This window comes from Natator depressus, chromosome 27 (assembly GCF_965152275.1).
Source record: "Natator depressus isolate rNatDep1 chromosome 27, rNatDep2.hap1, whole genome shotgun sequence".
In the NCBI taxonomy this organism is placed as follows: Eukaryota; Metazoa; Chordata; order Testudines; family Cheloniidae; genus Natator; species Natator depressus.
Genome location: NC_134260.1, coordinates 5,843,179 through 5,862,302, shown reverse-complemented (window position 1 = coordinate 5,862,302; position 19,124 = coordinate 5,843,179). Strand labels below are relative to the sequence as shown.

The 19,124-nt window shown below is 47.2% G+C and overlaps 1 protein-coding gene across 1 annotated transcript in view; it reads right to left on the bottom strand.

Moving 5' to 3' along the window:
• Positions 1-19,124, bottom strand: part of CRHR1 (corticotropin releasing hormone receptor 1) — a 116,163-nt gene that overhangs the window by 28,410 nt on the left and 68,629 nt on the right. The window contains exons 4-6 of the mRNA XM_074940737.1: positions 11,850-11,935; positions 4,020-4,126; positions 1,485-1,605 (exon numbers count right to left, since the gene is read on the bottom strand). Of these exons, the coding sequence (XP_074796838.1) occupies positions 1,485-1,605; positions 4,020-4,126; positions 11,850-11,935 (314 nt within the window). The remainder of the gene's footprint in view (positions 1-1,484; positions 1,606-4,019; positions 4,127-11,849; positions 11,936-19,124) is intronic.

Here is a 19,124-nt window from a genome sequence, read left to right as displayed (position 1 = left end):
ATCTAGTCCCCATTATTGTAGCATCAAAGCTTCTCACAATCATTCATATGTTTATCCTCACAACATCCCCTGTGAAGCTGGATGCTGCTATTATCCCTCTGGGGCACATGGGAAACTGAGGCACAAACTAACCCAAGCACTCAGTGGGAAACACAGATTTGAACAAACGTAAGTCCCAGGCTAGTCCCCTGCGCCTCTCGGGGTAGTTCTATGGCCGTCCGCATACAGTAAATTAAAGCAAGGTGCGACTTGCTTGCACTGTGATACCCACCCCCAGGGCTGACTGCGCATAGTGCATCTCACACGGGCGATTCCCTGCTGAGAGGCCGCCGGCACAGGCATATTCCAGGGGTGGCCTGGGCATGGACATGGCTTCTTCTCCTCTGCTATGCTTCCATGCCCCGCTTTCCCCTCCCCTCACAGAGACCATGTAACCCCCTCAAATCACCGCCCGCAGTGCTAGGCTGGAGCCGGGCTGACCTGGAAGTGAGGGTTGCTGGGAGAGGGTTAGAGGGGCCGGTCCTGCTGGACACACACCAGCCCTGGGCTCACATCCTCAAAGGCATTTAAGTGCCTAAGTCAATGGAAGTTGGGTGCCTAAATACCTTCGAGGATCTGAGCCCTCATCTTGTCAGACTGCCGTCTGGGACGCTTCTTCCTCTCTGGCCCCCCATTCAGCAGGCCTCCACTCCCATCTATTTCCTCTTAGCCCCCAAAGCCCCCAAGTGACATTGGCCATAAAAACTAGCAAGCCCTCTGGAATGCTACGGAGCAGACCCTGGGTCGACGGTCAAGTCAGCAGGGCTGGAGCAGGAGCCGGCGCTGGGATTGTGGGACGGAGCGTGCTCCGTGCAGGGGAGGGGGATTAGCAGGAGGCGTTGGCACAGTACACCTGCCTCCCTGCCACCGGCCTATCTTGTCCCCGCTTCTCTTGCCAGGCGGCCTGCTGGCCACCAGCTTCCCTTCACTGATTGCCTTTGCCCAGTGCCGTGCGCATGGCCCTGCAGTGCTGGGTAACGCCAGCAGCGCCCTTTCCCCAGCGCCGTCTACACCGCCCCCCGCAGTGGGGCTTGCCCTCTGGGGCTAAGAACAGCTGTGGAGCCAGCCCAGCTCGGAGGAAGGAGGGTTTTGGACCCCGAGACGCCAGGCATGCAACATTGCACCCTGGGCAGTGCCCGGTATGCTGGGTGTGCAACCTGGCACCCAAGGCAGTGCCCAGCGCCCTCAGGGTATGTTTCCACTGCACCTCGGGTGTGTGACTGCAGCCCGGGTGACCATACCAGCACTAGCTTTAATCTAGAGAACATGTCTAAAAATAGCAGCAAGGATGTGGGGCCGGGAGCTTCAGTGGAGGCTGCCCACCCTCCCCTGGGGCCACTTGACTATCTCGTGCTGCTGCAGCGTCACTGCGATTGTGACTTGAGCTGGGAAATGCCCGGCACACTGGGTGTGTAGCCACCCACACTGGCTGCTGCTGGACTCACCACGTTGCTTTCATGCACGGTCGGGTTCATGGTGAGCTGCACCACAAACCAGGTGGCATTTCGTAAGATGAAGGCTGTGATCAGGTTCCAGTGGATGATGTTCCGCAGGCACCTGATGCTCCTGTGCACACAAGAGGGGAAGGGAAGGGGCTGTTAGGACACCTTTGCTGTTTGGAGTCAAAGCAGTACCATCCTCTGCCCTATCCAATCTTTTCCCCACCTCCCTGATGTCCACCTGCGGAGCTGGCCAATCAGTGCAAAGCACGGGGGTGAGTTTGTGATGGGGGAGCTGGAGCTGAGACCCACCTAACTCATTGTGACCCTAAGAGCACCCCACTGCCAGAGGACAAGGGGCTCACTGGTGGCAGATGATGAGTTTCAGCTGGCCTGACCAATTCAGTGAACCCCAACACACTAGGGGTTATACTCTGTATCTAAAAGGGTGACACAACCCCTCCCCCATCTGGATATCACCCCAAACACTGTGACACTCATCTCAACCTTCTACTAGGTGGGAGCAGCTTTTATCCCCACTGAGCTGGGCTGGAGTCAAACTGGTGACCTACAAGGGACTTAAGGGGGTCCCAGAGCCCAGGCTCCAGCTCGAGCCCGAATGTCTACACCACAATTCTACAGCCCCACAGCCTGAGCCCTGCAAGCCCGAATCAGCTGACCCGGGCCATCTGTGAGTGTTTAATTGTTGTGTAGTCCCTAAGTCCCTGTAGAGAGGGGATTTAGTGGTGCCTCTCCACAGTGCCCTGTGTGTGTCTGTGTGTGTGTGTGTTTGTGTGTAGAGCCAGGACATGCTGGCCAAATCTCCTTAGCAAATCCTCTAGCTCTGTGTCTGCAAGACCCCTGTTCGTGTGCCTCCGAGTGTGTGTGTGTGAGCCAGGACAACGTGCCAGCCAAGTCCCCTTAGTAAACCCTCCTGGGTCTTGGTTCATGCCAGCGGTTGTTTCTGTGGTATGGGGGCCTGCCTCCTTCCCTCTCCGCACCCAACTCATTTCACGCAGGCCACCGAGCCACCATCACTTTCAGTTGATACCAGCCCGGGGCCTTAGTCTCTCACTGCAGGTACAAGTAACGCCCATTGGCTTGAATCAGGCTGTGTTTGCTGGCCTGGCTCTGAAGAGTAAAAGCTCCTGTACTCAGGTCCCAGAGCTGTCCTGCCCTGTGCCGCACAGAATGTCTCCCAAGCTGAGCACCTGCATCGAAGTCCGGCCCAGTGCCTGTCAGAACCCGCTTACCCACCTCAGGGGTGGAACTGGGCAGGAAACGGCTCTCCTGTCCCATGAACATTTTGCAATTTTGAAAAACTTTCCCAATTTGGGACAAAAAGTCAAAAATTCCAAATTTTCCACCAACTGAAACTCTAAAAGAAAATTTCAGCTGGGGTGTGTGTGTATCAATCAAAATATTTCATTTTAATCATTTTAGAACATTTCAACCTTGTTTATTTATTTATTTTTACAATAAATGAGCTTAAATTTTGAAATGAAAAGTCATTTTCAACCTGGAACTTTTCATTTAGAAAATGTTGTAATGGGACGTTTTGACAAATGTGATTTTTTTTTTTTTTTAAGAAAAGTTTTGAAATGGGAACTTTGTCAAATCAGACTCTTTCCCGCTAACAGTTTGGGTTTCAAAGAATCGGAATTTTCCAACAAAAATTGTTTTGTTGAAAAATTGTCCACCAACTCGACTGAGCGAAAAAAGACACAAGCAGTTCGCTCTTCAGGCACAGAGGTCGCGATCCATTCCACAAGCTCTCTGAGTTATAGGTCTGTGTGGAGTGACTGTTGGGGAATATGGACAAGATGGGAAGCGCGGGCAGGGGCTCAAAACAGTGTTTCCTAGAACTGCTTGGAAATTTCCTGTCTAAACTGTTTTTGTGTCAGAAAATTGGATTTTAACTAAACAATTTTTTGTGTGAAAAATGCCTGCTTTCCTTGGAAATTTTGTTGTTGAAAAATGAAATGTACCCAAATCAAAATATTTCAGCCAAAACCTGAAACATTTCAGTTTGGATTTGCTGCAGCAATGCCTCATGGGAGCCGTAGTTCAGGTGCCTAATGTCCCCATTGTCCTCCATGGGCCAGGCTCCCCAGCTGCTCTACATCTCCTACGATGCACCTTGGGATGGACTCCCATAATGCACCACCCTTCGTCCCCAAGGCTGTGGTTCATCTTGGGAGATGTAGTCCAACCAGACAGCCTGGCCTACAGAAGAGAATGGAGGCATGAAGGCCAGAACTACAATGCCCGTGAGGCATTTCCAAATCAAAATATTGAGGTTTTTGGTCGAAATTTGTTGGTATTCAAATTTCTGCTGAAATACTGAAATTTTCCATGGAAAATGTAGATGGAAACAAAAATGTTTCTTCCCTATTTTCTGACCAAGTCTAGTTCTTCCGTCTCAATCCCAGCGAGCCGCACAAGAGAACCTATCTCTGGCTGGTCACTGGCAGGAGAAAGGAGGAGAACAAAGCCTGGATGCCACTCGGACACCAGCCCTGGGCTTCTTGGGTCTCTTACCTCAATCGCATGAAGAGGACAAAGGCAAGGAGCAGGGCCCCTAGCGAGACGCAGTGTCCTAGGTAGTTTATGATGACGGCAATGTGGTAATGCAGCTTGCTCTTCCTCTGTGGGAGAAAAGACACAACGAAGGTGGATCAGCTGGAAGTTCGTGGCCGCTGAGGGTCACTGCTTTGTAAAGTACTTTGGGATCTACTGACGAAAGAGCTCAGTATTGTTATTGTAGTCGCTGCCCTGAGGAGCTTACAGACTCTGTAAACAAGACAGGCATAGGGCAGGAGGAAGAAATATAGTAACGCGTGAGGAGAGTGATGGTTTGCAAACACCATGCTAGATTCTCGCTGGGTTTTTCGGTAGCGTTTCTAACCACACTATCCTACTGCCTCTCTCCATCTGGCTGTGGGGGGTTGGGTTCCCCAAGCCTCTTTTCATCCATGTGGCTGCCCTTCTTTAGATTCCAGTCAGCTGCTTGACATCTTTTTTATAGTACAGGGCTCACAGGTACCTGCAGCTGTCTCCTTCCTAACCTGGAGGAGCCCGGGGCAGAGGAGCACAATGAATCTGCAGGGGGAGCTGTTGGCCACAAAAGCCCTGCAAGGAGATGAGGCAGCCGATACCGAATGTGCATATGAGCCTGCGCTCGATAACATCTCAGCCCTGCTTCAGGAGTCTCATTTTTTAATTTCTTTTTATTAAATCTTTAAGAAAGCAGCAAAAAAAAGGAAAATGCAAGATCTCAGCACAGACCTCACGGAGCCAATCACCAGGGTATCTCAGTACAAAAATTCATGGGCCTTGATTTGCATCGACGTTAAGTCTCTGACAGTGTGGAAGACATCCAAGCAAGGGTAGACAGAATTCACTCTCACTTGCAGGCCCCTTTACGCAGTGCAAACTGTCCTTGACATCAATGAAAATCAGGCCTGACATTTTTTAAAAGCTCCTTCCCGGTTTCACATCTAACACCCTCAAGCATTAAATAGAAAGGCTAGTCAAGTGTTTCAGAGGTGTCTAGTGATTTGGGGTCCTTGAACGTGGGATGCTTTGAAGGAGACAGTTGCCTGGGACCTGATTTCCGGAGCATGGGTGGCTCAGTACGTTCTGAACATCCAGCCTGTAGCTGGCGTGTCAGGTTGAGAACCTGAAGTCTGGGGCACCCCCCGTATCTCAGGCCACTTTTGAAAATCTGGGCTAGAATCTCAATCTACAGGGGAAGGCTGGTCAGAAGACCGTAAGAGCTGCCACGCACCTCAGATCATGGTCCATCTTGCCCAGTATCCTGTCTCTGACAGTGGCCAGTATCAGAGCTTCAGGGAGAGTGCATAGAACAGGGCAATTTGGCGTGATCCACCCCATCTTCCTCTCTTAGCTTCTGGCAGTCAGAGGTTTAGGGGCGCCCCGAGCATGGAGTTGCACCCTGACCATCTTTGCTAATAGCCGCTGATGGACCTATCCTCCATGAACTTATCTAGCTCTTTTTTGAACCAAGAGCTCCTATAATTAAGAGTGGCGCAGGTTGTCACATTTTCAAAGGCACCAAAGGCCCAGATTCTCAAAAATATTTAGGTGCCTAACTGCCATGGATCTGGACTGAAGTGTCTTAGGAACATGAATCCTGTTTTTGAAAGAGACTTAGGAACTTGGGATCCTGAGCCCCACTGACAAAGTCCCTTGAGGTGAGTCAAGGAGCCCAGCGAGGCCTGATGCCTGGTGTGGAGGAAAAATTCAGTGGACCCAAGTAGGCCTAAACTTCCCAAGTAGGCCTAAAATTTTGGTCAGGCTAACTGTGTATATAAAGCATAAGAAAAGAGTGTGAAAAATTCCATTAAGGGGTGATTGCAAACAGCACAGCTTAAGAAATGTAACCATAACTGTTAGAAGTTAGAAAAAAAACATTAACCGCAAAGAAAACACCTGTCAATAGCAGGAAAAGCTTGTTTTTGCTAAACTCCAACTAAGGCAAAGCTACTGTTGAAACTTGCACTATATGCCAAATAAGGAAAATGCTGTTAAAAGAAGTGGGTTTAACAAATTGTGGTTTTTAGCAATATAAACTGCTGTATTTTCTGTATACGGCGGGGCAGCTACTTAGAGCTGTTACCTCCCTGCACTTGTAATCAATAAAGGAGCCTCAGGCTTGGTTCTGATCCAAACACAACGCGTGGTTAATTTTTCCACCACAAATCTTGGTGCCGTGACTCGAATAGACAGCCGACCCCCAGAACTGGAGGACCGCGAGCAGTTCTCCGCCAGACCGAGGGTCCATCTGAAAGGTAAGAGACCTTTTGAAATCTCTGTTTTGGGTTTCTGGTGGAGGACTGCCCGTAGGCTCTGGGCTTGGGTAAGTTGTACACTCTATCTGGACTTTTGCTGCCAGACATGCCTGACGCCCTTGGGGTGGGTCAGAGTCCCATCCAGGTTTGGTTTCCCTGGGAAGAGCCACTGAGGGTGGCTGGGCAGGTTGTGGATAGACCTGGTTCTGTGTGCCAGTGTGAAAGTGAAGGTCGATCGACCGGTGTGAGTGTGAGTCACAGGAAGACACCCCGAGCACCCTGCAAAGCCGTGGACTCATGACCGGTGAGGGGCCTGTCTGGGTCTAGGAGTGTGTGATCCCATCCCTTCCATCCTCGGACAGTCTGTTTCTGTACCCTCTTTCCTTCCCTGTCTCTGGTTTCCGCCTGAAGGTGGTTTGAAAAGCCACTGACTGGTCTGATCACCTCGCCCAAAGCAACAGAGTATGCGGTGCCGGCCGATGCTCTTTGCTGAAGGGTGGCTGTAAGACAGTCGTGGAGGCCCTACACAAACCTTCTTTGTGTAAGTGGGACGAGTAAAAGATGCGTAGGGATTCTGGGAGCCGGGGGTCCAAAAGGGATTCCTGCACTCGCCAGCTAAAATGGGGGCCAGTGAGTCAAAAAGGATCACCGTCCCGCCAAAAGGCACATACTAGTTCACTTGCAAGTTTCTGGAAAAATTGGAATTGGTATACCAGGGATTGGGATAATTTAAAGTTATGGTTTCCCTTAGAGGGAAAGCTTCGACCTTGACAAGATTGTGTACCTCAAAAGTGTGCTTCTGGCCAGTGTCAGTGTGAGGCATATTTCTACTGTCATGAAAAAAACAGAAGGAAAAAACAAAACAAAACAAAAAACGGTGCCGTGAATCTCAAATGAGGAGTCTCAAGGACTCCCAGGAGAAACTTACAACACAATTAAAAGAGAATAAAAAAAAATTGGCAAAGAATTTAAATCCAACTAAGCCGGCAAAAAATATTAAGCAACAGAAGCCCCTTACGTTCACCCCTCAGACAGTGTCTCCCCGTACTGAGAAAATGTTCCCCTTGCGCCAATTCCCAGGCATTGGTGCTTCAGGTCATAAGACCTCGGTGTCTGCACATGCACCTTGGTCTCCTACAAAATTGTATAATTTACTTTAAAATTTTCCAAAAATAAAAGAGGACCCTGTTAAATTAAAAAAGAAATTGAAAACTGTTATAAACTGTTATAACCCTACATGGGCAGATTTAAACCACCTTCTACGAGGAGTCATGCCAGGGAAACACTGAGTTGCCTTTGTAAAAAAGCTCAGTGGCCCAGGCAAAATCCAGGCCATAACCAAAAAAGGTTAAATAAAATCAGAAAAAAGCTGTTAAATAAAATTCTCACAGCCTGCCCAAAGAAAGCTGACTGGAGCAAAAATTAGCACCTGTAAACAAAGTAAAAATAAAAATTTAAGTAAAACCCAATACTCTCACAGCCACATTAAAACTATGTTAATGACCTTCCAGCTCCAGAACGTACAGGGACCCCGTAATAGCTGCCCATTGCGGGGGGAGAAGGGGAAGGCCAAGCCAAGGTCCCCACCGTCCAGCTCCCCTAGGGACCCAGTGATGGCGTGTGTTACTATTGCAAGTAAATGGGCCATTGGATTCAGTAAATGTCCCTACCACGCGGGTCGATCCAAAAGTGGTAGGGGTGGGCAATACTCTTATTCCCCACTCCATCTCTTCACCTCTGTCCATTTCTATCGGTCCTTTGTTTGACCGTCATGTTTTCCTCCTAAGCCCTTGTTCACCTGCTAACCTTTTGGGAAAAGACTTGCTGTGTAAATTAAATTGTATAATCTGCTGTACCTCAAATGGTGTGTATATCTGGACTTGCCTGATCCTGCTCACAATGAGGTCCTGGCAGTTTACAGGAGAAGTCCGACCTCAGCCCTTCCTCATTGCAACAGGAACTGCTGGCTAAGGTCTCTCCCTCCTTGTAAGCCTTGTGAGCCTATCATGCCAATCAGGTTGGGTGCATTGGGTCGGCCCAACCCATTAAGATTTGCCAAAACCCAGCAAGACCCCTTCCCGAGGTGCAGCAGTACCCTCTATCAAAACAGGCCAAGGGAAAATCCAACCTGTTCTTACCTTCTGCATTCAGCAAGGAGTCATTATTCCTATGGTCAGTGAGTGTAACTCCCCCCTTTTTACCGTGCTGTTAATGCTGCTGTACTCCCTACCTTTCCCATTGTCCCTCGTCCTGCTACTATCCTTTCCTGCAAAGCACTGGTGCTGAGGGGTTGTTACCACCTCAAATAAGGAAAAGGTTATATTAAGTCCAAACGTAAAAGAATTAAGGTTATTGTTAAATAAGATGTATCTAGATGTAAAAAAATAAATGTGTGTGTATGTAAGTAGGTGTGTATAAATAAATAAAAGGGGGGTTAGTCAAAAAGCCCATTCTCCTTGCTCAATTGGTAGTAAAACAATGCCTGTGCCCATGAAAAGAAATAATGCAACAACAACAAAAAAGGATCGGGCCCAGACACGCAGGCAACCGCAGTTTAAGAAAGTTAAAAGAAAAGAAAGTGAGAGGTTAACTCTGGAGTTACTGGTGGAAATTAAGCAGTGAAACTTTGTACAAATGTTAAAGAAGGTGTTATGAAAAGAAAATTCTTGGTTTCTTTGCAGCCATTCCTTTGAAGAAAGGACGCATTTCTCTGGAAGAATCCAGGCAAACGGTTATTTAAGTAAAATCATTTAACTATAAACAAGTTAGGCAAATTAGCTAAAAACCACTCCTGGTGAGTACAGTCTTTGTTTTATAAGTTTAAAATAAATAGGCGTTGTTTTAAAATTGTAAAACCAAAAAAATACTTTTGCCAAACAAAAGAAACGAGCGCTGTTTAATTTTGGTATTTAGCATTTAATCCTTAAGGTGACTTAATGCTTTACAAGATTTAAAATGTTTTTAAATAAAGACCAAAGCTGTGGCTGCAGCAGGGCAGTCAAAGCCAGGAAAATGGAAAAGGATTTTAAATCTGTTTTGGTAACAAATGGCACATAAAAGCTGTAGTCGGTGCCCCACACTAAGTCTTAAGGTGGCTCCATGTAATCAACAGGCACTTTGCCAAAGGGGAGCCAAAACGGGTCGTGTTTTCCTTTTCAAATCAATGTGTGTTTAAGAGCAAAAGTTAAAAGTTAAAAGTTAATTGTGTCCTTTTGAGACAAAGTCTCTAAGCGGCTGATAACTTTGAATCCAAAAGCAAGCCAAGAATGTCTGTGTTAATGCAAAAAGAAAAGGAGTACTTGTGGCACCTTAGAGACTAACCAATTTATTTGAGCATAAGCTTTCGTGAGCTGTAGCTCACGAAAGCTTATGCTCAAATAAATTGGTTAGTCTCTAAGGTGCCACAAGTACTCCTTTTCTTTTTGCGAATACAGACTAACACGGCTGTTACTCTGAAACCTGTGTTAATGCAAATCACCTAAATAATAAAAATAGAAGCCATTAAAACCTAACCTGCCTATAAAACAAATACAGGAAAATATGGGGAGTAATTCCTCAGTTTTGCCTGCAATCAGCAAGGGTATTTGTAAAGAAAGGAATATTTTAACCAATACTGCCAACAGTGTGTAGTCTGCCAGCAACATAGCGTTGGTAAAGCTGTCAAGGTTAGATGCATCCAACGAAGTGAGCTGTAGCTCACGAAAGCTTATGCTCAGATAAATTGGTTAGCCTCTAAGGTGCCACAAGTCCTCCTTTTCTTTTTAGTGGACCTAATATTATTGGACAAATTATAACAAGTTATGTGCAGCTTTACAGATCCAACACAATCTCCACTGCCCCCACCACCCGCAGTCTGCCAGGACAGTAAAACGTCAAAATGGAATTTTGAAAAATAAAACTGGCCTGTGCTAAAACAAATTTAAAGTGGCCAAATGCCCTCCCGTTAGCATTAATGAATATGAGAGCCACTCCCAATCAAAAGACTGGACTCAGCCCTCATGAATTCTAACAGGGTGCCCAATGCGACTACTGGCTGCGCCCCACTGATCCTGGCTCAGATGAGCAGCCATTTAATAAATAACACAATGCTTAATTATTGTCAGGCACTAACGAAATGTGTTAGGTCTTTTTATATACAGCAGCCCTGTCACTTGCTGAAACCAGGAGACTGGAGCTACATAGAGGTCCATCAGCGAGGAACCGCCCTGGCGCCATGCTGAAAGACCCTTATTAAGTCCTGTTAATTATCAACACCACTGTGAAGTGCCGAGAATTGACTACCTGCCCATGTTTCTCACTGTAATGGCTCTCCAACTGATGATCAATCTATCTTTCCTTCTGGTGTTGTTGCTCCTTCTGAACAGCAGGAGTGAAGGACAAGGTAAAAAGACAGTAACCTCTCCTTTGTCTGCTGACAGACCCACTGTGCCTTTAAAGGCACAACCTCTCCACCTGAAGAAAACAACCTCTCCACCTAAGGACATAATAAAGCCTCCAACCAAGCAAGGTGATTGTGCTAGTAACCTCTCCCTTGCTGCCTCATTGCCGGACAGCTAAGTAAATTAAGACTACAAAATCTTGAAGAATAGCTTGTGGAAGATAGCCAAAACTACCTGAAGATAAAACTTTTAATATTCCTCAGCCTCTCCTTCTTAACAAACTTAGGGTGGGAATGGAAAAGTAATATTTTTCTAGATCTTGACCAATCAGTAGCCTCACTAGTAAATAATCAAACGTATACCCAAAAAGTGTGTTCTGCCACCGGAAATTTTGCCTGTACTGAAATTATCCCAGTAACTAATAATTTAACCTGTCCCCTATTGTAATAGACCCCTTCTGATGCCATTGATGCTGATGGCTCTCAACCTTTTTCTGAAGGTGTTTAGCCAACAGATGTGCTGAGCCCTCTACAGAGTCGGCAGGCCGGCCTGCGGCCTGCAAGGCACCATGCATGGCTGGGCTGGTGCTGGGCCCAAGAAGGCGGAGGCACCTAATGGCTGACACAACCACTTCATGCCTCCAGCAGCCCCACTTGGTGGAGAGGCCTGTGTGAAAATCCCAGAGGTCTCTGGTGTAATTAGAATTGAGCAAAGGTGCCTGGAAATTTGATACATCCAATATCTCAAGTGACTCCTTTTCCGTCCCACCCTTGAGGGTGGTGGTGGGTTTTGGCCAGAGCAGTATGTGCTCAGGAGAAGACATGCATGCTAATTAAACTAATTCTTTCCCCACTGTCAGGCACTCATCCAACCTGAGAATCATCAATTAACATGGTGAGAAAGCCCTTCCCGGCAAGAGATAGCAACACAGAATCATAGGACTGGAAGGGGCCTCAAGAGGTCATCTAATCCAGTCCCCTGCACTCATGGCAGGACTAAGTATTATCTAGACCATCCCTGACTGGTGTTTGTCCAATCTGCTCTTAAAAATCTCCAATGATGGAGATTCCACAACCTCCCTAGACAATTTATTCCAGTGCTTAACCACCCTTCCAGCCACTTCCTTCCAACCCCATGGAAAAAACACGACCTGGTTCAAATGGTCTGTGGGCACGTACCTCCTCGTCGAGAATCTCCTGGCACTGGGAATAATTGACGCGGGCTGCCCAGCTCCCATTCATGAGGCATTCTCTGTACCCGTTGTCTGGAGGAAAGAGACACAAACATATTGAACAGTTAATGGCACAGGATTAAAAAAGAGATTTGGAAGTTGCTATGGCAAGATTTTCAGGTTGCCATGGCACCGGGCCAACTGGATTTTTTTCCTGTAATACTGACTCATTTACTTGATTATTATTATTTCAACATGGAAATCCAGTTGCCACTTAGTAAATGCCATGTTTGTTCTTTCAAAAACTTTCTTTGCAAACAAGGATGAAAGCAGGAGCCAAGAAGGAAAGAAAGAAAAGCAAATCTAGAGCAAAGGGCTGGTGGTAATGTTCCCTTCATACTGGCTGTTCGCCCATATGATCATTCAATGTCTGTTTTAACACTATCTCAGTGATAATGTGAAGTTGGCGCCTTATTTCCTGCAATAACAACTTCCTTAGCATATTGGCAAATTTCATTGTCACGGGGATGACTCTAGGCACCACGAGCTGAGAAGAGAACTCCCGTGGCAAGCCCAAAGCAGCATCCTATTAGCATTAGCGCCAGAGGAGTGATAGAGCGATGGGGACATTGCAGGTCTATTATTAGCAAACAGGCCTTTGTGCCCTATCAGAGAAATTGGATTCAGAGATTACAAGGCCAGAAGGGCCCTGTCATAGGCCCAGGCCCTGAGCTGTGCCTCAGTTTCCCCTTTGGCTACATAAACCAATCTGAGTCAGACTTTACCTTCAATAACCCCTTGTTCACGGCGGACGTTAGTCACCGATAACCAACAAACTAGCCTAAGGAAATAGCCCCAGGCTTCAGTTTCCTCCTCACCATCCGGAGATGCCTTCTTCTCCTTGCTTCCTCTCATCAGTACATTGCCAGCAGCTCTCCTTGTCCCCCAGACTCAGCTGCTTCATCCCCAACCACACTGGGGCCCAATCTCTTGTTCTGCTCTTCCCCGCATGGAGTCGGATTCGTCGACAGTCTCAGAGCTTAGGTTAACTGACTCGGGCTGGCAGGGCTTGGGCTACAGGGCTAAAAATAGCAGTGTAGACAGACGTTCAGGCTTGGGCTGGAGCCTGGGTTTCAGAGCCCAGAATACTGGATGGGCCAGTACGTCCAGGAATGGTGTGGCTTGCCCCCACCCGCGTGACCCTGCCCCCGCTGGCATGACCTTGCGAGCCTGGTGCAGGTGAGGCCATGCTGCCTGGAGGACCCTGTTTCAAAGAGTGTGCCGCGCCGTCCAGCATGACCCTCCTCACACGCGTGTGCACAAGGTCACGCAGGTGAAGGCGGAGTGGCACGCGCTTGCAATGGCGTCCTCCATGTGGGATACCAGACAAAACCACACGTTCTGCGGAGCCAGGAGGCGCTGTGCTGTGGGCAGTGGAGAGGGTAGAGTAACAGGGGGTGATCTCCCCTCAGCCTCAGGGCTGGCCCCAGGTGGGGGCACCCTCTCTTGAATGAAACATGAAGCCAAAACCTTTCCCACGCCGGGATATGGTTAGCTTCCTCCTGCCGGCCACCCTCCACTTCCATAGTGCCGGCTTTGCGGTGGGATGAAGACACAAACCCTTTGCCATTTGGTGTGAATGCGCACAGAACACCTTGGTACCCTGTGGCACCCTCCCTGCCTCAGCAGTAAGGCACTCAGATAGCCCAGTGATGAGCGTGGTATCAATGTGCCCATAGCTAAATGGCTTAGACAGGGGAAATTGGCCTTTCACCCCCCTCTGGAGGCCTCTGGCTGCTAGATGTGATCACGCGCCATTTGTTTCTCATGCACACTTCACACACAGCATCAAATGGGAGGGCTAGATTAGTGATTAGAGATCTGTGAATGTGAATTAGAGACCACACATTACAGTGCCAGCCATGGAGAATTCACAGGGGACACAGACAGCCCTTAGATTGTTTGTTAAATAAAACAAACAACCCCCCTCTCCCCCAGGGTTATTAATGGTGTAATGATTTCACAGCATCTTCCTGCACATCACCTCCCCTCGGATCAATTTATGCCCTTAAATGCCATAGAGCTGCGACAGGCAGTGCTGATCCCAAACTGAAACCTGAGGTTAATTTATTGCATTCATCACTCGTGTTGCCCCTCCGGTCAATATGTGGCAACTAGGGCTGTCAAACGATTCAAAAATATAATCGCCGTTAATTGCAAGATGAAACAAAAAGAGTCTTGCGTAATCGCAGTTTTATTGCACTGTTTAGCACTAATAGAATACTCATTTACATTTATGATAAGTATTTGTGGATGTTTCTGAACATTTTCAAATATATTGAAAGTGGAAGTGCAGCTTACAAATGTCGAAGCGTGAAGGGGCATACGAATGTTTAGCTCATCTAGCACGGAAATACCGTGCAACACCGGCTACAAGAGTGCCACGCGAATGCCTGTTCTCACTTTCAGGTGCCATTGTAAACAAGAAGCGGGCAGCATTATCTCCCGTAAACGTAAACAAACTTGTTTGTCTTAGCGGTTGGCTGAACAAGAAGTAGGACAAGTGTAGGCTCTAAAGTTTTATATTGTTTTGTTTTTGAGTGCAGTTATGCAACCAAAAAAAATCTACATTTGTAAGTTGCACTTTCATGAGATTGCACTACGGTACTTGTATGCAGTGAACTGAAAAATACTCACTTCATCGGATACTGATACAACTGTCAGAAGCCAGTGAAGTGAGCTGTAGCTCACAAAAGCTTATGCCCAAATAAATTTGTTAGTCTCTAAGGTGCCACAAGTCCTCCTTTTCTTTTGTGAATACAGCCTAACACGGCTGCTACCCTGAAACCTGTCATTATGCAAGGCACTGAATTTAGCCATATGGAGTGGAAAAAGGAATGCATCCGATGAAGTGAACTGTAGTTCACAAAAGCTTATGCTCAAATAAATTTGCTAGTCTCTAAGGTGCCACAAGTCCTCCTTTTCTTTTGAAAAATACTATTTCTTTTGTTTATTTTTTTACAGTGCAAATATTTGTAATCTAAAATAATATAAAGTGAACACTGTACACTTTGTATTCTGTGTTGTAATTGAAATCAATATCTTTGAAAATGTCGAAAAGCATCCAAAAGTATTTATAATAAATTTAAATTGGTATCCTATTATTGTTTAGCAGTGCCATTAAAACTGTGATTAATCATGACTGTTTTTTTTAAAAATCTAGTTAATTTGTTTTGCTTTAATCGCGTGCATTTAACTGCAATTAATTGACAGCCCTAATGGCAACATTTCTCCACTAATGAACGATGGTGTAGCGGGTTTGTTCACAGCATAATTCAACACCGGAGTTGAAGTCAGTCCAGGAGAGGTCTAGGACTGTAATAACCAGGTACTGTGGATCAGATTTGTATTGGCAGAATTGCCTGGGGAGCCCAGGACTGGAATAGCAGGGAGTGCTGCAAGCTAGGGGTGAGGCACTTTGTAAGCAGTGTGTGTGTGTGTGTGTGTGTGTGTGCCAGCTCTCTCTTTCTCTCTCTCTCTCTCTCTGTGTGCATGAGGGGTGCTGTACGGATACAGCTGTCAGAAGCCAGTGCAATGTTACTGTGTGTTTCACAGCCCACTGGGATAATAATTAATGCTACCTTTTGCAAGACTAGAACTAGTCTACACCTAAAACAGCCTCTCAGCTCCTAATGCCCTGGGCTCCGTGAGGAATCCAAACTGGATGCAAAATCTGGAGAAACCCATGAAACTGGATTGGACTCAGGACATGGCCAACACTGAAGTAGATTGGCGTGAGGTACAGAGGACTCTTTCTTATGTGCCTGGCTGATGTGTCTTGCTCACATGCTCAGGGTCACACTGATCACCAGAGCGGGGTTGGTAAAGAATTTCCCACTGGGCACAGATTGGCACCTAATCAATTCCATGCCAATGCAGGGGCCTCGGGCATGGTCTCTGTCTGTGGCACGCAGCCGTTTAGTCTCATGAGGACTTAAATGCTTCAGTCTAGCCAAAGTCATTGCGCTCAATACAGGGGTAACTGGGTGAAATGTACAGACCTGTGCTATGCAGGTCAAACTAGGAGAGGTAAAGGTTTGTGGGACGCTTGGATGGTGTCTGTACCACTTTCGCTATCGTGAATTCTAAAAGTCCCACAAAACAGATAAACAAACAAAAAGTGGGGCCTCAAAAGGGGGTCTCAAACAGCACTGCAAATTTGGAGCCACCTTGAGCTTCCTGGTTGTCACTACGCTGCACAAGATGGCTACTCAGAGCTTAGTGGTAAGAGTGGGCTAGGGACTCAGCCTGTCCCACTTTCAATGCCCAGGTCCCCTGACACTGAGCTGTAGGAGAATCTTCATTTGCTAGTAGCAGCGTTGGGCCTAAGACACACAGTTGAGTAGCTCTGATTCTACCCTGTAGATTGCAGTGATGCATGCACACACACACACACGCACAAGCACACACACACAAAACCAATTCACAGGCCCATAAAAGGATTCAAGGCAAAGTGACTTGCCCAAAGTCACACAGCTGGGCATGGAACTCAGGTCTCCTGACGCCCACTAACCGAACCAGGTCAATAGCTGTGATTGCAAAGCACTGGGAGATGGGCACATTAATTCCGAGAGTGCCAGGTGCCGGGATGTGGTGAAGGACAAAGTGGCGGAGGAGCTATTGTGTGGGAAGGCTGCTGAGTGGGAGAGAGCGGAAGCGAGTACGTGGGTGTAAGCACCAGCTGTCAGAACTGGCACCCTCAGCTCTGCAAAGGATTCCAATTCATGCTGATTGCACCCATTGAGGAGCTACAAAATGCCTGGGCCATGGATCCTGCTATCGGCTTCAACAAGGCAAGACTAAGGGCCGCTCACACTGGAAGCTCTTTGGGGCAGGGACTGTCTTTTTGTTCTATGTTCGTACAGCACCTAGCACAATGGGGTCATGGTCCATGATGAGAGCTGCTAGCCGCTACTGCTATAATAGATAATAATAAACAACCAGCACACAGTGCTGAGGCTAGGGCAGTATTGCTGCAGCTAGAAAGGAATTGGGGGGAAGCTTCTGTTCGAATAAAACCACAGTGATTCCCTCTTAAGGAAGGATGGACAAGTGGTTAAGTGGCTAGCTTATGACTTGGGAGTGTTGGGCTCTGTCCCCTCCTGGGCCACAGACTTCTTGTGTCACCTTGGGCAAGTCACATAGGATAAATCTACACAGCTCACGGCAGCGAGCCTCCCAGTCTGGGCTGGCAGACTGGGCCTGGTGGGGGTTGTGCCAGTGTTGTAAAAATGGCCGTATAGATGCTGAATTCAGGCTCTGAAGCCCAACCCCTCCCTAGGCTTCAGAGCGCAAGCCTCAATGTCTACACAGCTATTTTCAGTGCGAGCCCGAGTCTGTCTATCTGGGCTGGGAGGCTCGCTGCTGTGGACTGTGTGGATGGGCCCCAGATTTTTAAAGGTAGTTAGCTGTTGCTGTGCTTAGCATTGCAAGACCTAACTGATTTAGGAGCCTAAGTTTAATTTTCAAAATGGGATTTAGGCGCTCTCTAACCACTCACATTTAGAGCTGGTGAAGAAATGGCCTCTTCCCGCTGCCTCCCATGGGAAATGTGGACTTTTCCTCCAAAAATCAAAGATAAGAAAACGTTCCACGTGCTGAAAAACTACAATTTTCAGCCCAAAAGTGTTTGCGATGAGATTTGGAAATTTTCTGTGGAAAGCACTTCCTTGTGGTGAAAGAGCATCATTTAGCCAAACACCCAACTTGCCATAGAAAAATAGTTTAGCTACAAGATTTCCCACCAGTCCTAGTCCCATTTTGTGGGCCTGACCTGGCAGCCCTGGCACAAGGCAAGAAGTGCCAGTGATGTCAGATCTGCTCTAGGAATTATTTTGGGGCAGTTCCCTGGCTTGTGTTATACAGGAGGTCAGACTGGTTGATCGGACTGGTCCTTTTCTGCCTTAGAATCTATGTCCATGGGATCATATGATTAAGTAGGGGCGACTCGTGTTTGCTGGATCGGGGTCTAACTCAGGCTGACACACAACGTGCTAGTCAGACTCACAACAGTCAGGAGATCACTTTTTGAATACACGTGTCCCACTTGGCTGGCTTCTTTTTCAAAGGCATCACAGAAGAGGCAGCTGCGCTGGGAGATCCCGTGGCCTCCTCACCTGAGCAGAGGTTGCAGACCTCGTGAAAGATTTCCAGCCCTGCTCCGTGGACCCAAGATGCTCAGAAATTTTCAAATGACGGATATGTGGAAGGCTGGTGCACTGGTCAAGGCTCCAGCCCCAGACTTGGGTGGACCCAGGTTCCCAACTTTAGCCTTCCATTTTAAGCAGTGTTAATGAAGAATCTCAATATGTTTGAGGCTTCTCTTTTCCATCTGTAAAATGGGGATAAGAGCACTGCCCGACCTCACAGGGATGTTGTGAGGATGAAGATTGTGAGAGGCTCTGATACTAAGATAATGGGGACCTCAGATAAATAGATAGCTCTGAAATGACTGAGGCTCACCCTATTGCTCAGCCTCACTTACTATAAATGTAGCTCATGAAATTGTAAGGAAATGGGAACCCAAAGGACATGAAAGTGATGGGAAAATGTGACCAGCTTCCCTTACATCTTTTTGCACAGTCCTTTGTCTGTGAGCTCATCTCCCCTCCTAATAAACGGAAGAAGATGGCTAGCAGGGCCAGGGTTGCAAAGCCACCAGCGAGGCACTGTAATATGCTTTACCAAACAATGAAGACATCAAAGCAGAGCCAGGCAGGAGGAAACCAAACCTGCTCAATTTCACTGAGCAAACCTACCTTCCCAACAATGAAGTCACCCCAGAGATCAAACAAACAAATCTATGTGGCCTTGCAAAGAAGCATTGCCAGAAAGTCCCCATGACAACTAGCTGACACCACAAAGGTGGCCTCATAATTAAATCATTAAAAATAACGCCGTGTGTACAATCATGATAATCAGCAGCTTAAGAACATTAACAAAATATAAACCCACTATCCTGTTCCCTGGGAGAGCTGGGGATAATTCATCTTTCTGATGGAGTTTTTTTTTGGTTGACAATTATCAACACTTTTATGGGGAAAAAAGATACCCTTCTCCATGCCTTAGCTATTAACCAGACTTGAGGTTCCCCCCACCCCCCACCTCCCAATCTGTGGCGCTCAGCAAAACGTCATCAGCCATTTTCAAGCAATTTTCGTTAAAATGTCATGAACAAGAATAAGCAGAAAACAATTCCCTTCAGGCCCCTTATGTCCGCGGG